The following is a 19885-nucleotide window of genomic DNA, read 5'->3' as shown; positions in this document are numbered from 1 at the left end:
TATGATTACAATTGCTGATTAATTACAATTAAACTCAATGGTTTGCTGCGTTTGTTAGTGAATATGTTCCTTTGTCTGTGATAATGTAACTTTTATACTGTTTGATTGCGGTCGTTTTTCCGTGATAAACCAAAAAAAAAGGAAACTGGTTTGTAGAACCTTCAGAGGCATAAAGTATTTTAAAAAAATCAATTACCATGAAGACTAGTGCAAAATCTATTTTACCCCATGAAAACAAATTTTCCGTGACCTTTGGTCATGCAAAAACTAATACTAGAGTACTATTACTCATAATCCAGACACAACATTTATGTCACGATACTAAAATCTCAATTTAAACCTATAAAGAGTTAATAATTGACTACTAACATTTCGTATTTCAAAAATCCTAAAGCAACGGCCTCTGAGGGTCGTGTTCCTTTAAAATTTAGACGCTTGCAAGTGGCGTCACACACCCATGGCCAATCAAGATCGAATGGGTGGAGCCTATACTGTCAAGACACGTGTACGGGGAAGTAGGAAGTAAATACTCGAGAAAGAAAGTAAAATAGCAAGCTACAGTAGGTGATATAAGTTATTTTAACGACCAAAATGTACATTTAGGTGCGTCTTGTACGTTCTGGATTAAGCGTCTTTTTGTCAGTAGTTCGAAGAAGCCGAGTTCTGACCGTGAGTTATGCTGATATATTTTGCTTCATTAACTGGCAACATGGTATATCTAATTGCATCGAATATTGCTAGCTGCAGACATGTGCATTTGGGGAAATTCTACATTAAATAGAGTAGGTATGTTGTTATCCACACAAGGTTGGAAAAATGAATGAAAAAGCCGGCCTCTGTTATGATAAAGCAGGCTTTTATAGAAAAAAAAAAGTACTTAAGGGGGCTAGTTTTGTGACTAGTATTGTCATGGGCAGCTGTCTTTTAATTATCAAGTAAACACCTGTTTCAGCGTAAGATGTTTGCTTAGCAAATTGAGAAAATTCTTATTAAGCAGCTTTATTTCTATAATTGTGGATGAAAGGGGAATGCCTGCCTCCAAAATCACCTTTCTAACTTAGTAACCAACATTTGATACATGAAATGATTAAATCTCGATTTGTGACATCTTAAAAATGTCATTTAATTGGTCTTGCTATCATTTTTTTTGGTTTCAACACCTGGCTGAATGCTATCGGCCGGTATTGGACCAGTATCAAAAAATTCTATTAATGATTGGGCGTCTGTTATCATTTTGGGAAAGACGACAAAGGCTCTTTTTAACAGCGACCAATAGTTAATAATTAAAAAAACAAGTATATTTTAATCCAGAGTGGACGGTCTAACCGCCTTTTGGTTCTTGTAGCCTGAAGATTAGGAGTTTTGTTTGGTTTGTACTGTTTGTTTAAGGTGGTTCACTGCAACATCTTCCCAGTGTTTGGCATTAGATATTGATTTTATGGGAGTAAAATGCACTTTGTGATAAGGCGTCTGTTGCTTTCATTCAAGGGACGATGCCCCGTTATGCCGGATAATTCTCCTTTGCTCTGAAAAAGAGTGTATTTGACTTGATTGTTTGCTTTTGCTCTGTTTTCAGTTGTGAAAGGATGATCGAAGGCTATTCGCATGTCACCCAGGCGCTACTGGGGACTCTGTTCACCTGGGCTCTGACCGCCGCCGGGGCCGCCACCGTCTTCGTTTTTTCCGGTCGACAGGTTGGTGCAACAGTTGCAATTTTTGCGTACACATCTTAACTTTTCAGGAAAGCAGAGGACACACTTGCCTCGATAATCTTGGGCTACACTTGCCGAGTTCATACATAAAACAAGAAATGAATTCATCTTAAAAAACACATTTGTAAAATGTTTTATTTTATACCCGTTTTCCGATTGGGCACATGGCAGATGTATATCGTTTTGAATGGGCCGTGTCAGCGATATATTTATCCAAGCCCAATATAAATATTAACATGAAAATTTCAATGTCTTTTTTTCAGAGGCACGTCTTGGATGGAAGTTTAGGATTTGCAGCAGGGGTAAGAGAATTCATTTTTTGAGTCTGTTTTTTTTGGGAATCAAGCCCCGTTATCTGACGAGAAGACAGTTGTCATTTTGAAATGCCTACAGAGATTTCTCTTTAAAAAAATGGGCGAAGAGGATCATTTAAATCTTTCACTAGCATGTCACAATGTAGTTATAATTAGCGTGCCTATTTTTCAAGGCGTTGGTTCCCAAAGGTTGGCTCCAGGGTAATTTTGCATGCATTTTCATTTTTGGTTTCAGGCAAAGAAGAACTGCGTGCGTTTAACTTTTCAAATTCATCAAACATCAAAGCAGCGCTCAGGGAACAGCCCATCAAATGTTTTATTCATGCCGTTGCTTATATTCGCATTTATTCATGCGTTTGTCATATGTAATGCTCAGTCTATGATTTAAATGGTTGATTAAAAAATGGGCTTTTTAATTGCGCGTAAACAAATAGTTGACTCTCTGCGGGGCTTCTTCACCCATCAAGTGTAAAATTACACAACCAAATGAAATAGTGATAAAGTGCTGTCTCCCCGGGCTACGTTATGATTATTATTATTATTTTTTTTTACAAATGTAAGTTCTCTTACATTATTGAGCAGTGCAAAATTGGAGGATTTTACTTGTATTGTGTTAAAAATGCTGCCATTTTTGGAGGACTCCGTTTCTGAGCAAGCTTTTTTTCTGCATTATGATGGATTGCTTTGTTATTTTTATGACCCCGCAACATCAACTGTGGGACGTAGAATACATACCGACAACTTTAATTCCTCAACACTTTTCTCCGAAAGAATAACAAACCTGTCAGAATGACCACTTAGGAGTTGAGATATCGCCTCTGACATGGAAAAAAAACAAACCAATCTGTCGGCATTTTGTCAAATCCATCATTTAAATTGCAACTCGTTACGGCGCACGTGTTTCCAAGGCTTTTGTAGCTGGCGCGTCGACATTTCATTTGATTGAATTCCTAGCAAGTAATGGCGGCGGCCATTTTTTTATTTTATTTCCTACATGTTAGGCTGGCGGTAATCTTTTTTTTTTGCAAGTATCTGAGAGCGTGTACCGTGAAAGCCATTTGATCAATTGCGCTTCTCCATTCTTAAGAGACACTTAGCAAGGAAACAAAATGACGCGGCAGTGCTGCCAAAAGCTCTACTTGAATTCAATATAGTCGCTTTTATTGCGAATTACCGCCTGGCCAGTTTTAACATTCACATAAGCACACACATACATATAGATGTACATGCATGCATACGGTAGGTCTTAACACACAGCCATTTTTTAATATATTTTTTTTAGTATTGTGGCTTGCACGACTTGTTAACAGCCGCATACTATTAAGACGTTCTCTTATTAGCCAGGGTATTTTGAAAAATCTTGCAATTTGCAAGGGAACACGAAGAGCATGTGGCGCTTTGACAGGTCTACGTGGACCCCTGTTTTACATGAGAGGGAACATCAGGTGAAAAGGGAGTCGGATCAAGGAAGTCTTGCATAATGCATGCGTGCGGCTAGCGTACAAACAGCTTCTTAGCGGACTTTTTTTTTCAGCTTCGGCAAGCCGTGAATACCATCAATGAACTCCTTTTTCCTCAGCACTCAATTCTTTGGACACAAGATTTATTTCAACATTAGTCTGAGTCTGTCGCCAAAAATATTGTCATATGCGACTCTTGCAAAATGTTCCTATGTTATTACCGTATTTTTCCATTTAATATACCCGAGTATATTAAATGATTTTTGCTTTTTTGAGCCTCCCGTTTGTGCGCCATCTAATATACCTCTCCCGTTTAATATATCCGGGTATATTAAACGGCAACTCAGCTTTTTTGGCAAGATTTGTATGGTGTTCATGGGGGCATAATTAGAGATACTTAAGTTTATTAAAATTCCGAGTCAGGCTTTATTCAGCAGTAAGTAGTTTTAACCTGAGCAGTAAGTAAGTAGTTTTAGTCTGCAAAACGTTGATGCACCCCGTCACGGCATAAAGCAGGGGTAGGGAACCTATGGCTCGGGAGCCACATGTGGCTCTTTTGATGGGTGCATCTGGCTCTTTGCTAACCTGTGAGCTAAAATATGGAAATTGCTGGTGACAGAACTGAGATATTACATCTCCTCTCATTGATTAGCAACAGCATAAGAATCTTTGAAAAAATATTCATTTTTTTCCCTTTTAAAAGTGGTGAAATTACAAAAAAAAAATTGAAAAGGCACTCGTTTAAATGTATGTATATTAAACGGCAGGGGTATATTAAATGGCGCACAAACTGGAGGCTCAAAAAAGCAAATATCATTTAATATACCCATATATTAAATGGGGGGGGGGGTATATTAAACAGCAAAATAAGGTAGGTGATTTTTGATTGGGGCCTCCTTCCCAAAGTGGATCTTGGTCTTTTTACACTTGCTTTTCCTCTTCACTCAGGTGATGTTGGCCGCTTCCTACTGGTCTTTGCTGGCGCCGGCCATCGAGATGGCCAAGGATTCTGGGATCTACGGCTCGTTCGCCTTTGCGCCCGTGGCCGTCGGCTTCGCACTCGGGGCCGCGTTTGTTTACCTCGCCGACGTGGCCTTGCCCTTATTGGTAAGTCTTTCTTCCCTCATCATAAATTCCCTCCATCTCGAGCGCAATCCCATGAAAGCGGACGTCCGTCTTCTATGTAAAAGAGAGTTGAAAGATCCTTTTGTCTCTGTTGGAAATGATGAAAATGCACCACATCGTTTCTTCTCCTCTTGTTGGCACAGTTGATGACTTATTTAGCAAAGAGTAGTATTGCTTTTTGACTTTCAAGCCTGGTAGGCAGATGTTGTCGCAGCGGGGAGGATGCTAGATGGAAAAATGCCCGCTGAGCTTCCCGTTCGTTATCAATAGATGAAACGCGCTCCGTGTTGTTTACAAGCCCCCGCCCGCCCGCCCGCGCTCCATTGTTTAACCGTCGTCCAGAAAAGGTTCAGTGCGTCTACAATGGCTTGGATTACGGAGAAATATAACGCATAACAAAATAAGGCACCTGCCTGCTTTTAGCTTCGGAATGCCCGCGAGCCCTGCCTGTCAAGAAAGTGCTTTTTTAACATAATATTACGTCATTTAAATTCATGAGGAGCCAACTCGCGAGCGAATAAAGAATTTAGTTGTATTCTTTTTAAATCCTTGCTATCTCTCGCTTTAGCAATCATTTTGAATATTCTCATTTGCTATACCTTCTGGGCAACTTTGGCCTTTCTTGGGAAATGAAACTTAGCAATTAGCGCGCTGGACTGCAGACTGGGCTAAGACCGGGCTTGAGCGAGATAGAGTTGGCAAAAAGATAAGGTCGAACGCTACTTCAAATGACAGAGAATGGTTTTTCCCTTAAGCTTTTGAAATGGCGCAAGGGGAGAAGCAATGACACAATTAGCATACGAAGTAGCAGATCACGCTTATGTATAAAAGATGACACCGTTTAATAAGGGCGTTTGGGATGTAGGAGTCCAACTATCATATCGCATATTGCTTCAACTATGAATCCTCTGAACTGTGCTGGCAATTTCTCAACACTATTTTACATTCGAGTATGCAATCATTTGACATTAGAAGTAGAATATCTTTGCTTTATGCTTTCTTAATTCAACACGGTATCGGCAAAGTTGGGTATCGGAGCCAAAAATGCTAGTGTTATTGTTATTTTATTCTCTAAACCTATCGTTTCCTTTAAAACAAATATTGGATTTAGTTTAAACTTGGTTTAAAGCAACATTTGTCATGTCTGTCTAGGTATTCAAACTAAAATAATTCCTACCCGGTTTTGTTAAGCGCCTTTTCATCCATTGGTATCTATGTACGTAGAGTCTGAATGAATCCCGTTGCATAGATGTATTGATAGGTTTATTAATAGATATACTTTAATAAAAACAGAGAGACATCGTTGACATATTCCAGCGTTGAAACTTGCAAGTGAGAATCGTCCTGGCTCGTCCTCGCCACCGTGACATTCTGAAGAAACGGCATCCTCCTCCTGTCCATTTAGTGGCGCATAATCAAAACACTTAAGGTCATCTGATTCAAACAATTGCATAAGCTAACCGAGTAACACCATTAAGGTCAAAAAACAACTGCCACAACAATTGCATATCAGGTCGGAAACCAAAAACACCTGCGTAAGAATTTGCACAAGTAAGCATAATAATTCTATATATGGTAAAAACCGAGCGACAGTATTTTTAAACAATATGCGAGTATTTTCGGAAGTTGATTCGATGATCGCCATCTGCCGGAATCCAAGTCAAAGCAATTTAAGAGTCCTTCACAGATCTTCATTGCAAACTCAGATCAACAGTCCTCAGCCCGGAACATGGTGACCTGTCCGGTCAATAGTCCTGAAAACAATTAAATTTCCTCGAAGCCGGCTGTGGGGGGGAAGTGTCCTTGTTATATCGAGCTTTCTTCTGCTTCGTAAGAATGATTTAATAATATGCACATATTCCATATGCGCCCAATATGCACATATATAATAATATCCCAGAATAACCCCATGTATAGATTTTATTTTTTTTATTCCTGTTTTGTTCTCTACACCATGTTCTACTGAAACCAAATTGCCTAGTTTGAATTCAATCTTGACCGTTGAGCATTTTTTAAAATTTATTTACACCCGGGATGCTTGGGAACTCATTTTTCTCCCCTGCTGTGACAACACAAAGCTTTTTATTTGTCTTCATATTCTTTTCTCACTAATGCCATTTCTTGACCCGGTTCCATGGTGATCGTAGGGGGAACCGTGGCACTGCGATGGTAGCCAGCGTGAAATCAACTGGGAAACGTAGGGGGTCTTCAACACAAACACAAAAGGTGCCATCCATGTTTGGACAGCTGCTGGTGGCCACTTTTACAGATTCCTCAACAAACACCAGCGCCGGACGAAGCGCCCTGGGAGAAGAAAAAGATAGATTGTGAGAAGGACAGTCCATGAGGCAACAGAAAGACAGTTAGGTGTTAACACGTTGGGGGGGACGGATTTATTGGGAGATGACCATCGCCCGGACCAGATTTTTTTGTCCCTCCTATTGCTAAGGATATAGAAGAGCCTTCTCAGTCTGGAGTTGTTCGGATAGTCTTGGCGTGACGGAACATGCTGTCGCTACAAGTGTAATCAAGTCGGATTTATGGTTTCCAATCCCCGACATTTGGAGTGCCTTCGCCAACACGTAACCGTCCTCACTCGCTATATCAACTGAAGCGGGATGCCTGGGCGGAAACGTACCAGAGCCATTTGACCAACGGGTCACCGTGACCAAATTACGCAAACACTTTTGCACTATGCTGTTCTTCCACTGGAGTGAGAAATTGAAAATAGATGGTCACGGGGGGGAAAGTTGGCGCTCCGTCATAGCGAGGGATGGGAACCTATTTCCAACAATTGTCCATGCACGGCTCTGGAAATCAACCTACGATATTCTACTGTTAAAGAGAAAACACCAGCTATAAATACGCCACGTGCCGCCTCATGCTGTTGGGGTTCAGTCCTCTGACTTGGCCTTGGGCTCAATTCCCGCTGGTGGCGGTACAATTGGGAGTGCCAATGGTCGTTTGTCTTTCTCTCCGTGTGTCTGACTGGCGACCAGTCTAGAGTGTAGTCTGCCTTCCGGCCGATGAATGACTGAATACGCAATGTATCCTTTGATATTCAGTACAACATTTCTGTCAATCAATACATCAGACTACAGCGAGACTCAAGTACGGAAACAAATGAGGAATGTCAAGCTAGGAAAACAGACAGGGTGGAATTGCCGTAGTTTAAATGCGCTCCATTCACGGATTGCATCGTTAATTGAAAGAGTCGGTTATCCTGTCAAGGCAGACGCTTTGTTTCAATCGAACAGCGTGAGCCAGATTCACCACGCTTTAAACGGCAAAGCTGGGAGCTTTCGCAACGACGCTACTTGCATTAGCAACCTGATCTATCATGTGGTTTCTGCACCAATCTGTCTTGTAAAGAGATGTAAGCAAACCCAGGGGAAACCGTTAGCTACTTTCAAATCCTGTGCGTGTAATTGATGATTGTAGCTTGGGTCATTACTTAAATTGATTTCGGTATCGGGATGGAACTGACTCATAATTGAGCTAACTCACCAGGAGGGCGCTCTTCTCTAGCTTTAGGAACATTTTGACGCTAACCTACGGGGGGCGACTTGGATTGGCAGGTAGCGGAGCTCCAGCGCGGCCCAATGATTCATGCAGCCGGCGGTGTCTCTCCACCTCATTTATTCACAACGTGGACACGGAACTCATGCTCCATACTGAATATCACTTTACAAAAGGCAGCGTGCGCGTTCCGTGTTTTTCCTAGCGCGTCGTCCGCTTGACTTGAATAATCATGGTCGTCTGAAATGTCAGCGGACAAACCCGGTGGCCCTCGGGGGCGCCCACACGAAAGATTGGGCGGGCCACTCGTTGCGTTGGGAATTCAAGCCACCTTTTCTGGGAATTTCCTTACTTTCGAGTCATTTGCAGAGTCAATAGTCATGTCGTATTCAATGGTTTTTTCAGCTCTTTCTATGTATATACATATAATAATAATAATCGGACATAGGCCCTGTTGTCATTATCAACAACAAAAAGCCTACTTGTCATCACACCCAGAAACTGCGTATGACAAAATTGGTGGTGCTTCTCCATAAGCTGCGTTTACTCGGCAAAAGACCTAAATAAGTGATAGTTACGGACTTGTAATTTGGCATTCTGCTGTTATGGATACAGGTCACTTACCTCTCACTGTCTTTCACTTACCTTCAGTCAGCTAGTCGGAGGCAGAAGGTAAGTGAAAGACAGTGAGAGGTAAGTGACCTGTATCCATAACAGCAGAATGCCAAATCACAAGTCCGTAACTATATATGTTAACTATATATGTAACTATATACAGGGTGTCTCAAAAAATGTACTCACTTTTAGAATGACGAGAAAACCTTTATTTAAGAACCTAGAGTGAAGTGAAATAGCATCGAATACATGAGACAAATGTAATTGAAGAATCATGTTCGCAAATGTTCAAAGTGAAGACCATTATTGTTCTTTTCCAGGGGACGTAGATGTCCGTGGTCGTCCTGAACGTTTATTGTTGGTATTCTGTACGGTTCCATCTGCTTCAAATTTGTCTGATGCGCGCAATGGTCCGGCGCGTGGGTGGCGGTTTTGCGAATTCACTTGTGAACCGGCGTTGCACTTCAGTGGCGTTTTCGGTCTTCCAATAGCATTTCAGGACAAACTTTCTCTCTTCCAAACTAAGTTGATTTCCTGCCATGGCTTCAGTCATTCAGGATATCTGTAACACAAAAACAGAGTGAGTACATTTATAATGATCATCAATTTGAACATTTGTCTCATGTATTCGATGCTATTTCACTTCGCTCTATGTTCATAAATAAAGGTTTTCTCGTCATTCTAAAAGTGAGGACATTTTTTTGAGACACCCTGTATATGCTCGTATATATGTATACGAGCAGAAAATGTAGCACAGGTGCTCAAAAGAGAATAGTCATGATTCATGCCAACCGCCTCTGAAAATGGATAGTATTGTATTTGGTGCATTTTCCAACCAATGAAGTGACATGGGGTCGCTTGTGATTATCTCCCATGGCAACACGGCAGTTTGGCATCATTATTTAAGCGTTGGTGATGATGCAATCAAATCACGGCCGCTCTTTTTTACTGGCGTTCTTCCATTTTTGTCATTTGATTTTGCGGGTGGCGGGTGACTTTTTTCAGGTTCCAACTTTGAGCAAGTCTTCATTAGCACAATCCCCGCCCGGGTTGACGTCAACAGGATTTTCACCCCGTTGCACACGTGGCCGTGTGCGGGTGTGTGTTCTAAATGTCAGTGCATCCCAAATTCTGCTTTGATCTGGGCCCGTCTAAAAGCTCATTAATTGAAAGTACGGCTTTTTTTTTTGCTAGCACGCCGGCCTTTCATTTGCATGATGATTTTCCAAGCCCACGCGTTAGAGCACGTACAGAATGAAGGTGTCGTCCTCAAGTGTTCATCTTAAACGCTGATGAAACGCCACACGTTTCTTCTAAATGTGAAGTGCGTCTGCGCCTGACTTTTCGGCCCCCCTAATTACCGAATCCTGATTTGAATAACGTCTAGGAGCAATTTCAGATTTCCTGCCGGAACCTGCTTGACGTGTTTGATGATGAGAAGGCATAACTCTTTTAAAATTGAGGCGATCGAATCGACGTGCGGTATCGCGTTTGGCGTTGATGTTATTAAATGGCATTTTGATTGCGTCCACAGGGCGCAACAGCTGATCCTCACATTGCCTTGGCCCTGGCTTCCGAGTCCAAGATGGCCAAAGAGAAGGATCCGGAGCAGCTTTATCCCTTTTCTGAATCCCAAGCCGTCAAGCTAGGTAGAGCCGGACCGCTCACAGGCAAGCCACCCTTCATATACCCACCACCACCATCAGCACCCCCCAAAAAATGTCAATCTTCTCTGATGGCTTCTTTCCTTTGCAATCCAAACTTTTCTATCATCTGTGTGTTTCTACTCCTCTATTTCAATCATCTGATAGGGTCCCAAAATGGTGGCTTTCAATTGTATGGTGTTAGCATTCTATTCACCATGAATATACCGTATCAGGGGATTGCCATCATTCCTTTTTATTTAAAAATGTCTTCTCAAGACGAGAAGTCACCCAAATGTCAGTATTCAACGTAAACCTAAATCTATGTTGCTCCACTATACCATTGTGATACGTAATTGGTTCTAACGGAGGGAAAAACCAGCAACAAAACGGTTTCTCTTCTCCTGCCTTGCCAAAGCCAAGCCTTGCCATTTAAAAAAATATATATTTTTAAGTCTAGTCTACACCACTACACCACACCCTGATTGAATGATTTAAAGCCTTAAAAAATGTAGAGCCTGGCCCTTTAAGAATTACAATTGTTCGGAACCAGGATTGAAACTAGAATCGTTAAATGTCAGACAAATGGCAGCTCGTTTTTATTCAAGATTTTGGATTTTGAAAGTGGAAGCAAAGTCAAGCCATGTGATTGGCTGTGGTGAATTATGATTGCAAACCAATTCATCTGCTCGTGTCACAAGTTAATTGCGCTACAATATGTAAGGTCACAGGACATGGAAGCACATTCAGATTCAGATATTTTTATTAGGGCTTTTTCCCCCCTGAGATTTTAAAATGAAGGAGTCTTCATATGTGAAATGTTAATGCTTTAAAACATTGACTATATCCACTGAAGGAAGGGTGACAACTCTGAATAATGCCACTACAATCTAAACCATCTGTTAAATGGCCCACCGTGCGCAAAAAAAAACCTTATCGTGGCATGAATGCTTGCTGACTTTGATGTGGCCATTAGCGTACATTATTTAGATTTTGCTATAAGCCAATGTACCTTTACTCTCCCCTTGATATCACCTTTTTTAATCAGCGCTGCTTCAGTCAATCCGTGAGCGGAGTTGAAATGTTTCTGCGTGGAGGCCATTTTCCTTCCCAGAGTTTTCCGCTCAACCGCCGCAAAACAAAATCAGGCCTGTCCGCCACATTATTGCAATAATTGACATTCTCTTGGCCATAAATGTCATTCAGATCAGAGCGGACAAATCATTTTTAAAGCGCCACCCCCGTAGTTAGCCGCTAATGTCGCCAAGAGCTTTAAGGGGAAGTTCTCGAGAGGTCACGGTGTCAAACAAGGAAATGTGAGAGGATTTGGGCATTCACTCTTCGTTCCAATATTTCACTTCTTAATCTCAGCCGAACTATAATGGTACTATAATGACAATAGTTGGTGCACTCGTTATGAACAGACGCTTCCATAAAGTTAATCGTCCGCCATTTGAGCACATTTCAAATGTTTATGATCCCGCATTTTTCAGGCTCATTTCCCATGAGCTTGAGATATTTCATATCAAAGAAATATCCAGATACCATATTTGATTGCTAAAGTGTGGATACAGTCATCCTTCGAATGTTGAGGTTAATGTAGATTAGACATGGCCGCGATCATTGAAAAATCGCCAAGTAGGCTCACCCCCTTATTCAAAAATTAATATTTTATTTATTATTTATTATTTTTTACTTCAGTCCTGAGTCCTAGTAGCAAGAGTGTGCCCCATTGGTCGTCTCCCAACAAAACCAATCATTTTGCTTCTCTTTTCTGGACTTCTTCGGTTTCTCTGTGTTTTCAGTTCCAGCAAAATCATTGGTGGGGAATCTGGTGTCGTTTGGTTGGAACGGTCGGTTGTGTGTCTAAAACCCTTCTCTGTCTCAAATCACAGCATTTTCAGCCATCAAAGAAGCAAACAAAAGCAAAAAAATCTGCCCAATTACATGTGTGGTATATGAACACGGCGAGTTTGTATTGTCTACAGCTATATCTGTCCATTTTTTGGTCTTTTTAGGAACTGCTTATATGGTTTAAATACTCAAATGTCCTGAAAATAGATTGCATCAACTGAAATCAAGGCAGGTAACCCAAATATTCCGGAAACAGGTTTCATTTTCTTTTCTTATTTACGCTACTACTATAATGGTTTCCCGGTTGCTCCGTTTTCCGTCGATTTGCCAATTTCCCAAAGTGTCCACTCCTCCCTCGCAAGTTCACCACATTCGATACTAATGACGACCGAGCCCTCCAATAACAGCGGGGGGTTCCATCAAGGTGAGCTTTTGTAGCGTTTCACCAAAGACGTAAACACGGAAGACCGGAGCTCCGACGTTCACCTCTTGGATTATTTATAGTGCTCTTCCTTCTCTCTTTGTCTCCAATCAAAAAGCCGACTTAGCTTTTCAAAGCCACGTTTATTTTTTGGCGCCGTCGCGGGCAATCCGTCCAAAAAAAAGTTGTCTTCCTCGGCCTCCCGCAATTTTTCGGTGCAGTATATTTCTGTAAAAGTGTAGTTTGCTGCACTATATAATTGCATCATTCTCATGAAAAATAAACAAACTCTGAACTATCGGAAGTGGGAGGAACCGTTTTTAAATGCTAATTTTTTGACAGAGATAAACGTCCAATAGGATAGACAATATTCTATTGGAAAATGATGGCCTTTGAAGGTTCCAAGTTGTCCCTTTATGTATTTGTTGGGAGCCTGGCCAACGTATGATATGGCACCTTTACAAATGGGTTTATTCCCCCCCAACCCCCCTATGTTAAGCTGTTTTTCCTTTTCTCCAATTTGCCAGAAGAGGGTCTTCAACTCCCTCGAAAGAGAACGTCTCACTGGAGCACTTCAGGAGACGAAGAAACGGAAAACAAAGCTCTCGGATGGAGCGGCCATTCAGGAAGCAGCTGGAGACGCATCCTTCTTCTCATCCTGGCCATCACCATTCACAACATTCCAGGTAAAAGACACTTCACCATGCTACCGTATCACATAGCGTTACACCGCTAACGATGCCGCTCAAATCACGTCGTCACTAAGAAAAAACGACTCGAGATGGCCGGCAGTTCCGTAAAAAAAAAAAAAAACGGAGCACTGGTAGACGTCCAATCGTGTAGCATCCGATCATCCTCATCGTTTGTCTGTCAACGTCCAATCTATTTCCCGTCAATGGCAGTTTTTTTTACATTTCTGTGTATGCTAATCTAGTATTATTTGAACAAAGGCAGACCTTTTGGGAAGCCAATCATTGATCAGTTCCTAAAATGTCCCCAAAATACATTAGTGGAACGTTAAAAGCCAGGAGGCGCTTTGACTAAATGACTGCACGGCAAATCCATTTGAGCTCTGGACCGCACCGCCGCAATCCTCACATTTGGTTGGAAATGGCCATCATTTCTGCAACTGTCTTTTTATTCTTTTTAATGGTTTGGACTCGCACACAATCAATGCGTCGGGAGCGCAGAGGCGTCCATTAGTTGCAGCTGCCCTTTTGTACGCTAAATGTGGATTGGCGGCCCTCTTTTTCATCTGCGCAGCAACGTTTCCCCAATTAGAAAATATAAAATGGATGGCAGACAATTCAAGCCTGAGGGACTGCGGTGGGTTTTTTTGTTTTGTTTTTTATTCCAGCATATTGACAAATTTACGGCCGCTTTAAAGGCATCAATACTTATCGTACATAGCGTATTTATTCGCGTATAACGCGCAAAATTTTGTAGCAAAAAAACGAAGCAAAGTTCGCGGGGCGCGTTATACACAAATCTCCGCCTATGACGTAAAACCGGTCTTTGTCTGCACAAGGACCCGTTCTATTGGCCGGTGAGGAACGGAATCGATTCTCTGGTGAATCTGATGATGATCCATCCAACATTTTAAGTATTATGATGATGAATTCGACTTTACATTTCGAATTGTCTTCATACAGGTCGTTTGTTTACCGTACCGTATGTTGCGAATAGTAAATGTTTTGTCATGGTGACGTGTTCAGAATTATTGGTGCAATCCTTGGTGTGAGCTGAGAAAAACTGGGATAAAAAATTATACCAATTTATAGTCGCAAATTATGGGTGCGCGTTATACTGGAATAATTACAGTACTTTGTACCTGTCAGGAAAATGATTGTATTTTGCACATTCGGTCGTCTATTGCGGTCTTGACAGGCGCTTTTTTAATGATGGTGGCGCGCTGGGCTGGCGGCCATCTTGGCTACTACTCATCTCCAAGGGTACGCACGCGTTATCTCTTATTTTGTACACTCCCCAGGTCGCACGTCGTCGTTTTCGTGTCACGTCGGTAGAGTTTTTGATGATAGGATGACAAAAGCTTTAATGTGCGCATCATTTATGGTGATCATTTCCCTGTCAGACGTGTTTACCTTTTTTCCCCCACATTGAGTGTCGTCGAAACAAGCTGTCAGATAAAATGGAGGCACGGCCTACATTTGTTGACAGTGACAAATCGGAGTAGGCGTCGAGGTTTGCGACTCGCTGGCAAAAAAAACAAACTTTAAAGGCAATTTCTATCCGTAAAAAAAAAAAAAAAACATATTTACACAATACATTTGCAGGCTTTCTTTATTCCCACTAAAATAGGCCATGCTTTTCCATATTCAAAAAATCAATTGATTGACTTGACTGGCCTTTTTAAAATAATTGTTTAAAAAAAATAGATTTTGCAACTCTTGTCACATAGGAATGTGATAAAAACATTTAAGAAATTTTTCATTTTAGGCACGCATAATAAGATATATATTTTTGCTGGGGTAAACAGGAAGACAGGAAGCTTTATTTCAATAGATTCAAACCGCAAACTACGATGACCATCTGGAGCCTCGGGCACAAACCGATTTCAATTTGTTTTGCTGGGAAGCTAAAATCTTGTAAATAAATATACCTGGGGATGTTTTTCCCCATTTCATTAAGTGATTTTTTGGTGGGAAACAATTCTACATTGAAGGCAGTGTTAAAAAAAAAATCTGCATCCGTGCACGAGGCATTCAAATGGCTGTGTAGTCCTCATAATAACTGTCAAAAATGTTTATTTCTAATAACCATAGGGTCATTTAAGATAAGAGGCAAGCTTTGGGATGGCGATGATATATGCGCAAATTAATGGGTCGGATATGCAACTCCATTTTTCATCTACGGATCCAATTCTCTTATTTTAGATAGCTAGATATTAACATTTAAGGATGATAGCGTATTTTCAGCTGCGAATCCAACTGAGAATCTGTCGATGGCGATATTAAGGAAAGGGAAAACCAAAACAAAAATATCAAATGGATATTAGCAGAGCGCTATTATTGTGTTATTTGATACTTTTTCCTCAAAGGCCTTCCAGAAGCTGGAATTGAAGCGTCGTCGCTGTATAACAAAGGAACCCCAGTCAAAGGAAAACACTTCAGTCAAACTAAGTGTAAAAGCGCAAATGGAGATCCCAGGGGGCATTTTGCGGCATTTCGGGTCCATTCGGCGGATTGAGTGCAAGTGAATAGCGCTTTCCTCCTGGAATAGGACCTCATTATTTCAGTGAGGGGAACGTGTCGTTATCCAAAGCCAAGATAAGTGAAAAAGAGAGAGAGAGAGACGGTGATCAAGTGGTCCTCCAGGCTCTCGGATTTCTGCTCCTGCTGCTGCTCCATCTTTCCATCTTTCCATCCCCGGCTTATATCTTTCATTGCTCACTATTTTGCTCTTTTTCTCTACTCTGCCACTTTCACCTGTGGGTGGCTTCGGGCGGAATAACGCTGCCTAAATAATTCCAGCATGGACTTTCTGCTTCACTTCATCTTTGAACTTGGTTGGTTGGCCTCACCCTTTTTCTTCTTTTTCCACCGACCGCCTCAGTCTCTCACGTAAAGCAATCCTGAGCGTAAACGTATTTATTAAAGGCCAAATTCTTAACGCTGCGAAGTCATGATGTTTTGATATCGGTATGTGTGCAGACCACTTTATCAGAAAAAAGCCCACGTGCGCAAACACGCCAAACCATTCTTCAAGGCTTATCTCTGGCGCGGCGCGGCTCGGGCCGGCGTGAAGAGACGCTAAATCCTCCCCGCGTGTCCGGAAAATACGCTTTTCATTAGCGCCGCTAAAATGACATCAGCGGCCAGGACCGACAGATAAGATCATGCGTCATGTTTAATTTTGGAGATCTGCTTTCCCAGCGTTGTTTGCCCTAACCAAGATGGCCGCCAGCTCCCAAACATCCGTGCTACTTTTTTCCCCAATTTTCAATTGATAGCACATTTCTTGCGTAATTGCCATCGTGGCTCGGTAGGACATAGCTAAACTGCGTCCATTCCATGGGAAGTGTTTTCTAGTGATAATTCAATTATTTATTTATTTTTTTAAATGTTTTTTTTTTCTGAATTTATGTTTTTATTACTTATTTATTTTCTTTTTATTTATTTGATTTTTTTTAAAATGTTTTATTATTATTATTATTATTTTGTAATTATTTTTTATTTATTTATTTTAATTATTATTTTATTTATTTTTTTAAATATTATGATTTTTTTTAAATTATTTTTTATTTATTTATGAGATTTAAAACTGGTAAAATCTTAAAATCTCATTATGCTTGTATAATGACAATAAAAAGCCTTCAATTCAAATCACAGCAGGATGATGAGACGCGATACGATTGGACGTCTTTTACGTCCTTTCTCATTGTATTTCAACCCCCCGAATTGTGGTGCAGTGGGAATCGGTATCGACACTTTCCATCAGGAAAATAACAAGAATAACAGTATCTTGCTTTTGTTCTGCCCCCCCAAAAACGATTTTTCAGCACGACGTGGCACCCGTAGCCAATCTTGAATTCCCCCCCCCCGAATAGATTATCGACAGCTCGCCGCGGGCTGCGTCCCCCCTCCACGTGTCACCGGTAACCACAGGAACACGGGGGCGCCAGAACAATGGGGAGGGGGGACGGCGAGATCCGCTTTGACCACGCTTGGCCTCCGGCTCTCCAGGGCCGACGCCACATCTTAGTCCATCAATCAATGGGCCGAAAATATCTGGCACTCGTGTGTCCGGCCTGTGCTAATTCCGCTTGGGAAATCCGATTTTTTTGCACTGTGCAAAAGTGAAGTGAAATCTGCCCGTGCAAAAGCCAAAGGTAAAACACGGTCGTAAAGTAGCTCGCCGTAGTCCAGTTGCGCTCTTGAAAAGCTAGCCGTGCGTCGTTAATCCTCCCCTCTCCGTGGACGGCCAATTAGGGAAATTGGAATATTCAAAGAGGAGGTGGATAAAGCCATCCATGCGCACGCTGTGAATAATTGCTCGCTCATTAGCATATTGTTCCGTTTCCAAGTGGTCCTCCCGCTGTTCGCTGTCATTTGTTTAACACGGGGGTGCCAAAGTGGGGTCCCCGAGGGCCCCCCATCCGGTCTGTTTTCAGCGTCACACCTCAATCAAATCATCGGGATCTTTAGCAGGCTTCTGGAAACCGTGTGCGGTCTTTTGGTCGCCCGGACCCAAACAACGGCGACCAAAAGACCGGCGACAAAACAAGGTAAAACAAGACGGTCTACGCATGAATAAAAGCCAACAATGGCCATGAGCAGTTTCACTGAGCCAGCGTGTGAGTGTAGAAGAGTTTGTATGTACATGCGTTGTCCCTTTAAGAAGCGACGTCAGTTCAGTCAGGGTCTTAACAAGTTCTCCAACAAAAAACAATAAAAGTCCGGGAACTTTGGAGCTTTTCTTTAGCCTAATAATTACTAGGGCATTAAGTAGGACTAAATAGTCATTCGCAGTTTGGAGTTAGGGAATTTGAGCAACGATTTAAATGGTAATTATCAATAACCTTCCGTGCGACCAAAAGACCGGCGACCAAATGACCGGCGACCAAATGACCGAGTACCCTGGAAACGGATCCTGATGATTTGGGGGGAAATGTGGAAAACAGGTTGGATGACAGGGGCCCTTTAGGACCGGATTTGGGCTCCCCTGGTTAAACCTCGATAATGGAAATGAATCCATGAGGCGTCCCGGGCCAACATCATTGTTTGCCTCTTCTTTTTCCAGAGGGTCTGGCGGTGGGAGTTGGTTTCGGGGCCATTGGGAAGACGTCCTCCGCCACTTTCCAGAGCGCCAGGTAAGGCCGCTTACTAGACAAACAAAATAAGAAGCTGGAAATTGGGCCTCGCGCATTGAGCGGAAAAAACAAAAACATTTCAAAGTCCTCTTATTTGACGGTGGGGAATAAATATGATGGTGTCAAATGTCTTCCCCGCAGGAATTTAGCCATCGGCATCGGCATCCAAAATTTCCCAGAGGGCCTGGCGGTGAGCTTGCCACTTCGAGGCTCGGGCGTGTCCGCGTGGACGGCCTTCTGGTGAGAGCGCCATTCGCCGTCACTGTCGCAGGCGCCCTGGCCAAGCCTGATTGGGTGTTGGCCTTCCCGCTCTCAGGTACGGGCAGCTGAGCGGCTTGGTGGAGCCCGTCGCCGGGTTATTGGGCGCCGTGGCCGTGGCGTCGGCCGAACCCGTCTTGCCGTACGCCTTGGCCTTCGCCGCCGGGGCCATGGTCTACGTGGTGGTGGACGACATTGTGCCCGAGGCTCAAGTCGGGTAAGAGAGAAAGACTTTTAGGGATTTTGCACTTTGCGTCATTTTAGTGGCAAAGGTTCTCACCTGCTATCTTCTGCTCTTGTGCGCAGCGGCAACGGGAAACTGGCCTCCTGGACGTCGATCCTGGGCTTTATCGTGATGATGTCGCTCGATGTGGGACTCGCCGAATCGCCGTGAGCCGTGAGTACACGCGGGCCACGCTTGGACGCAAGCCGCCATAAGCCATTCCTTATCGCAACATACCGGACCTCCGTGTCAAAAAAGGGGACCATCGAGGGTTTTATTGAAATGTTTAAAAAAAATAGCCAGTCGCTTTTCCACCGGGCCGGATGACCTCGTGTCGCCAAAATGGACTTGACCTTAAACGTCACGTGTGCGCGTACCAAATAAAGGATGCTTCCGTCATCCATCTGGTTTTAGTACTGTTAAGTGACGCTAGCATCTTTTGAATTGAAAGAGCAAACATATCAAATACACTATTATTGTCATTTAACTATATTAAGATCTAACATGAACTATTCTTGTTTTTTTTTTGAGGGTAGAAAAACGGCTTGACTTTTTAAAACACTATTTTGTTCAAACTATTTTAGGCCCGGTTTTGTCAAGTATGATTGAGATTGAAAGCGAAATCGTCCCTTTTGATCTCCTGCTAACGTCGACTTGTTTTGATGACCTCATTGTGGCAATACTTGAACTCTGTAATGCATATTGAGCTGAAAGATTTCATCTTTTTCTATTTTAAATGAAACGAAAATGAAGAGAAAATGCCTGCGCGACCACGGCAGAAGCAGCTCATGATTTTCTTTATATAGTATGCTGTATTATGGGATGTTGAAATATGCAGTTTTGATAAAAGGAGAACAAAAGAATGATTGATTTTTTTTATCTGCTTTCCTTTCTTCTTTTACGGCATTCTG

At 42.2% G+C, this 19885-nt stretch overlaps 1 protein-coding gene across 3 annotated transcripts; it reads left to right on the top strand.

The window, feature by feature from the left end:
- Positions 1-485: 485 nt before the first annotated feature.
- On the top strand, positions 486-19837 carry slc39a11 (solute carrier family 39, member 11). 3 transcript variants are annotated; one of them, XM_077626622.1, is made up of 10 exons: positions 486-669; positions 1577-1694; positions 1976-2014; positions 4435-4593; positions 10280-10394; positions 13191-13349; positions 18424-18493; positions 18635-18733; positions 18810-18968; positions 19058-19837. In XM_077626622.1, exons 2-10 carry the CDS (start codon positions 1587-1589, stop codon positions 19143-19145), a joined length of 996 nt encoding a protein of 331 aa, XP_077482748.1. In that variant the 5' UTR covers positions 486-669; positions 1577-1586; the 3' UTR covers positions 19146-19837. The 3 variants fall into 3 exon arrangements, with proteins under 3 accessions (XP_077482748.1, XP_077482746.1, XP_077482747.1); XM_077626620.1 differs by having other exon boundaries at positions 487-669; positions 10280-10415; XM_077626621.1 differs by having other exon boundaries at positions 495-560; positions 10280-10415.
- Positions 19838-19885: the final 48 nt, after the last annotated feature.

This window comes from Stigmatopora argus, chromosome 18 (assembly GCF_051989625.1).
Source record: "Stigmatopora argus isolate UIUO_Sarg chromosome 18, RoL_Sarg_1.0, whole genome shotgun sequence".
Taxonomy (NCBI): Eukaryota; Metazoa; Chordata; class Actinopteri; order Syngnathiformes; family Syngnathidae; genus Stigmatopora; species Stigmatopora argus.
This window is presented reverse-complemented; position numbering and strand designations above follow the sequence as displayed.